The 6,010-nt window shown below is 46.9% G+C and overlaps 1 protein-coding gene across 11 annotated transcripts in view; it reads left to right on the top strand.

Annotated features, from left to right (window-relative positions):
- The first annotated feature begins 3,038 nt into the window (after positions 1 to 3,038).
- Ralgapa1 (Ral GTPase activating protein catalytic alpha subunit 1) overlaps positions 3,039 to 6,010 on the top strand; it is a 206,949-nt gene continuing 203,977 nt past the window's right edge. For 4 of the 11 annotated variants that reach the window (XM_029484808.1, XM_029484810.1, XM_029484811.1 and 1 more), the window contains exon 1: positions 3,039 to 3,905. In XM_029484808.1, coding sequence (XP_029340668.1) covers positions 3,800 to 3,905 — 106 coding nt within the window. In that variant the 5' untranslated portion in view covers positions 3,039 to 3,799. The remainder of the gene's footprint in view (positions 3,906 to 6,010) is intronic. The other 7 variants (XM_029484807.1, XM_021179389.2, XM_029484803.1 and 4 more) reach the window with 3 other exon arrangements.

Raw genomic sequence — 6,010 nt, 5'->3', positions numbered from 1 at the left:
CCTACTGTTATGAGTCATAATGTAAATGTCTGTCCTCCTCTACCGTGTGTGGTGCCATTCCTGGACTGGTTGTCCTGGGAGCTACATCAAAGCAGGCTGAGCAACAGTAAGCAGCACTCCACCATAGCTTCTGCATCAGGTCCTGCCGTCAGGTCAGGTTCCTTCCCTAAATTCCTTTTATGAACAGCGATGTGGAAGTGAAAGCAAAATAAACCCTTACTTCTTCAAGTTGCTTTTGGTCAAGGTGTTTCATCATCCCAAACCCTAGGACAGAGAGAGGCATTTCCTCAGCTGAGGTTCTCTCTTCCTAGATGATGTCAAATTGACACTAGCACAACATATGACATTTAATCCGCTGCTGCTGCTTCTTCTTCTTCTTCTTCTTCTTCTTCTTCTTCTTCTTCTTCTTCTTCTTCTTCTTCTTCTTCTTCTGCTGCTGCTGCTGCTGCTGCTGCTGCTGCTGCTGCTTCCTTCTCTCTCTCTCTCTCTGACTCTCTGTCTATGTGTCTCTGTCTCTCTCTGTTTCTCTGTCTCTGTCTCTGTCTCTGTCTCTCTCTTTATATTTATTTTATTTACTTTGGTTTCTCAAGACAAAGATCCTCAGTGTAGCCCTGTCTGTTCTGAAACTCACTCTGTAGACCAGGCTGTCCTTGAACTCAGGTGATGTCTGCCTCTGCCCCGAGTGCTGCTGGGATTTAAGGCACGTGCCACCACAGCACGTCCATGGTAGAGGTTTTTGATGTATTGTCAGATCAAATGAAACTCTATTTTTCTCATATTCCAAAAGGCAGAAGGAAGAAATGGCTGACTGTGGTGTCCATTAGCAGACCAAAGTCTACGCTGGCCTCCAGGCTACCTCAGAATCACAAGTACTCAGGACACATACGAAGTCCATGCAGGCCGACATCCTGGCTCTTCTCACCTCCTCCCCTCCCCTAAACAGCCTCCAGCTCACCAGCTCACAGGCTTATGTCCCTGGCTATTCATTCTCCTGCTATTTCTCCACATCACTCTCTGGTCTTCAGCACTTTCCCTTTCTCTCTCTTTCTCTATGCTCCTTCCCATCTCTCTCTGCTCTGGTCCTGCTTCCCTCCTAGCTAGGTCCAGTCTGCCATCCATGTGCAGTCTATTACTTTCTCTCTCGGCTCTGGACAATGCCATGCTCTCATGTCTACACTAAAACCACACCATGGAGTGGTCAGTCATGTCGTCAGTTTATACAGTTATAAACAATGTCTTAATATTTTACAAAACCTTTTTTTTTTTCTGACACTCTTTTTTAAAAGAGTTCTAAAAGTGGAACTTTTGAATCAGATTTGTCTTAGTTAGGGTTTCATTGCTGTAAAGAGACACCATGACCAAGGCAACTCTTATAAAGTCAGTTGATTGGGGTGGGGTTACAGTTTCAGAGTTTAGTCCTTTATCATCGTGGTGGGAATCATGGCAACATGGAGGAAGACATGGTGTTGGAGAAGCTGAGAGTTCTACATCTTGATCCAAAGGCAGCCAGGGGACTGGGTTCCACACTGGGCAGAGCTTGAGCATAAGAGACCTTAAAGCCCACCTCCACAGCAACTCAAGTCCTCCAACAAGGCCACACCCACTTCAGCAAGGCCACACCCACTTCAACAAGGCTACATCTCCTAATGGGCCAAGCATTCAAACACATGAATCTATGGGGACCATATCTATTCAAACCTCCACGAGATTATGTAAACATTTGAAAGTATCCTGCTATTTTCTCAGAAGCCTCCTACTAATTACTGCTATTCTTAATAGGCCGTGGGAGTTCCTACTGTTGCACTCACTGGTGAATTACTATTTGAAGACAAAGGCTACAGATAAAACAACACATCACTGTTTTTTATGTACATTTCATGTATTCTGTAGATTTGATGTAAAATTCTAAAGGAAGGGAGCTGGAGAGATGGTTCAGTGGTTAGGGGAGTATATGCTCTTGCAGACGACCCAAGTTTGATTTGCAGTACTGAGGCTGGGTGGCTCACAACTGCCTATAAGTACAGCCTCAAAGGGCACCTACACTAATGTTTGTGTAGATGCTTGTGTGCATGCGCGCGTACACACACACTCACACACTCACACACACTCACAGATTCAAAATAAAAACCAATCAGCTCAGCAGTTAAGAGGACCTAGGTTCAATTCCCAGCACCTCCATGGCAACTTGCAGCTGTCTGTAACCCTAGTTCCAGGGGATCTGATACCATCTCACAGACATACATGTAGGCAGAACACCAAAACAAACAAACAAACAAACATGCTGGACAGTGGTGGTACATGCTTTAATCTCAGAACTCTGGAGGCAGAGGCATGTGGATCTCTGTGAGTTCTAGGCCACCTTGGTCTACAGAGTGAGTTCACAGCCAGGGCTACAGAGAAAAACCCTGTCTCAGAAAACCAAAACGAAACAAACAAATGAATAAATAAACAAATAAAATAAATCATTTAAAGTCTCTAAAGAAAAATACACACAAAATTGTCTAACACATATTAATTCAGAGTGACGGAAGATAGATCAGCAGGGGACTGGGCACTAGGGACAGGCAAAGACAAAATGCCAGAGTCTGTGATTATTACTTGTGTTTTGTAGTTTTGTTTTGTTTTGAGACATGGTCTAACGTAGCTGCCATTGACCTTGAATTATGTGGTCCCAAATCCTAGTATGACAGCAGAGCACTACCACACTTAGTTAATTGTTTTACTTGGATCTTACACAGTGTCCTTTGGATTTAGGTGAGTATTTCACTTCTAAAGACAGCCTTCCTTTAAAATCATCCAGATTTCTTAAATTTTTTTCTCTGATATATGGTAGGATGCATTTACTTGTACAAGATATTTTATTTATTTATGTCTGTTTTCTTGGTGCTAGAGATCACCAGCGAACTGCAGCTCTAGCCATGTGCATGTTAATTTAAAGAAAAAGGATGCAACACTCCTACGCATCTCTAAAGTACAGTACATTTTTAATCATTATTTTGCAAGACGCAGGAAGAATCCAAATTAGAAAGTGAACGGTTTGCAAAACACAGGAAATATCCAAATTAGAAAGTGAAATGACGTCAGAGCCAAGGCTTCAGAGCTTAGGTATCAAACTGGCCTTGCACATCTGTTCTGATGTTTAAGTTACTCAGAGCGATTTAAAGAGTGGAGATGAAAGACCTTTTCAACAAAAACTCTAGGAACTGCTGTTTACAAGGAGCACACAGTAGACAACACCTTCCTTAACTTTCTTGCCCTTCTTCATTACTACAGACACAGGAAACCAAGAGGCTATAGAGGCAGGAATGAGCTCACGCTAACATGACGTCACGAGCACTTGACGTCAGAAGGCGGTTGCCACGGGGACCGTTCGCCACCGACGGCAGAGTCGTGAAACTCCATCACCACACGACTCGGTTTTGGCCTCCGCGGGGTTGAAGCTGCTAGAGACGCTTCAACCTTAAGGGGGCCTCAGGGAGAGAGGAGTGGCGCCGCGGCGGAGCGCTCCCTCTCCGCGGCTTTGGGGATCCCTGCCGCGGCCTGGGCGGCGGCGGCCGCTCCGCGTCTCCTCGTCGCTGCAGCGCGCGGGGCGGATCCGCCATATTGGAGCCGGGGCTGCAGGTTCCGTGCAGCGGCGGCGGCGAGAGGCGGGCCTGGCAGCGGGGCCCGCGCGGCGGCGGCGGCGGCGGCGGCGGCCGCAGGGGAACGCATGAGCCGCCGCGGCTAGCCTCTTCCCCGCCCACCGCCTGCGCTGGGTCGTCGGGACCCGGCCGGGAGGGGCCGCGGCGGCGGCGGCAGGATGTTCTCTAAGAAGCCGCACGGGGACGTGAAGAAGTCCACCCAGAAGGTGCTGGACACCAAGAAGGACGCGCTGACCCGCCTCAAGCACCTGCGCATCGTCATCGGTGAGGGGAGCCGCGACCCCGGGGCGCCGCCGCGGCGGCCTTGCTGCCCCCGGCCTGTCACCCCGCGAGCTCCGGGCTTCGCCCTCGCGACCTGGCGCGGTCGGGAGTGAGGGCCGGCGGCGCCTCTGCCCACGCGCGGGCGGGCGGCGAGGGAAGGGGACAGCTTGGCAGTTGGTACAAACCAGTCAGCACCAGCACGGAGAGACCCACGTTGGAGTTCCTGGTCTGATTGTTTAAAAAAAAAAAAAAAAAAAATGACAGTCAGGCCAGAAACTTAAGTCCTTGATGAGACTTCAGGGACACTTGGTGTTGTGGGTAATGGTGTTTAGAGGGTGTGCGAGCCATCTGACTCCTGCCATCCCCACCCGAGTGCAAAGCAAAGCAAAGCAAAGCGCTGGCTGGCTCGGCCAGTGGAACCCGTAGTCTTTCAAGTTTTTTTGGCAGGTGAGGGCCCTGGAGGAAGCAGTTGCACCTCTTTGGGAAGTGGGTGGTTCCCGAAGCATGGGGAAAGAACCCCGCCCTATACACCCTGTTCTTCATTTGCTGTCCTTTAGAAAGAAAACTAATTATAGAGAAGAAGGTTCTCGTGAAAGATACAGAATTAAGTTTTCATTAAAAATTTCTTACTCTCTGCCGTCTCATCAACTTCAGTGTCTCTGAAGACCGAAGCAAGCTAGATTTGGGATAAAGTGTTAAACGAGGATTTTTGGATACTTGGTCATAGACAACTTGGATTTTTTTTTTTTTTTAATGAAATTTTGAGGTAAAAAGGAAAGTTGACCAGGGCTTACATATAGAATGACAATAGGATAGCTGAGGTTAGATCTCAGATGCCTGAATTCTAATTCAGAGTTTATCATCTCAAGCTGTTCTCCTCATTTCTGCCTGTTTTGGAATTAGTGGTGTGTCCTGTTTCATGGGTGGATTTCTCTACTGTGTTGTGACTAATACCACCAATGATACCCAACATTTGTGTGGTGTTTTGCTGTCTCCAAAGGGTCTCACATGAATTAGTATAATCCAACTTGACCATCTGTCTAGAAATAGAGATATTATTTGCCATTTTAAAAAATATAAACGAGAAAGTTGAAGATGGATGGAGCTGGTCGAGACTAATGAACACACGGAAGCCTAGATTTTCTGTCTCTGGTTTGTTTTTCAGCCTTCCTACATGTCTGACAGCTAATCTTAGTTATCACAAGTACTTATACCTGTGGTATAATGAGAAAGCAGTTAAACCCATCTTATGTAAACCATTGAAATATGGTAGAGGTTTTTAACATTTCCATTTTGGAGTTAAGTCATTGAAGATTTGTGTGAAAAGATGCGCTGAGACACGCAAAGTCATCGGCACGTAAATGCATTGCAAAATAACGGCCGTTTGCAACTGGACACTTGGTGCAATCTGACTCTCACTTGAGACAAGCTGTAGACTGCATAAATGCAGTTGTAACTATAAAGCTGAGCTACAACAGGATATTGAGAGTTCCTAAATTACCTGCCACAGCATAGAGGGTTTTGTGGTTGTGTGTGTGTGTGTGTTTCCTAACTTGGGAAACATCAGATGTATTACTACCACACGTGTTGGATATTTTGTAGGACCTGGCTTCCTCAGTTTGAAAATGGAATACAGGCCGGGCGTGGTGGCGCACGCCTTTAATCCCAGCACTCGGGAGGCAGAGGCAGGCGGATTTCTGAGTTCGAGGCCCGCCTGGTCATAATGCATACTAAAAGATGAACCCCTAAATGCTAGGGTTAGTTTTAAGTTCTCTCCCTCTCTGCCTCAGGGCTAGGAATTGACCTGGGGACTCAAGTGTGCTAGCAGGCCTGCACTTTGCTGCTGAGCAACATTTCAGCTTCAATATTTAATGGTTACAGTTATTTCATTTAAAATAAGATGCCTGGCAGTGGTGGCGCACACCTTTGATCCCAGCACTCGGGAGGCAGAGGCAGGCAAATTTCTGAGTTTGAGGCCAGCCTGGTCTATGGAGTGAATTCCAGGACAGCCAGGGCTACACAGAGAAACCCTGTCTCAAACCCCCCCCCTCCAAAAAAAAAAAAAAAAGAAAAAGAAAGAAAGAAAATGAGTGGGAGAAATAGAAAGA

The sequence above is a fragment of the Mus caroli genome, chromosome 12, assembly GCF_900094665.2.
Source record: "Mus caroli chromosome 12, CAROLI_EIJ_v1.1, whole genome shotgun sequence".
Classification (NCBI taxonomy): Eukaryota; Metazoa; Chordata; class Mammalia; order Rodentia; family Muridae; genus Mus; species Mus caroli.
The sequence above is the reverse complement of the archived record's forward strand: the minus strand, read 5'-3'. Positions and strand labels throughout refer to the sequence as shown.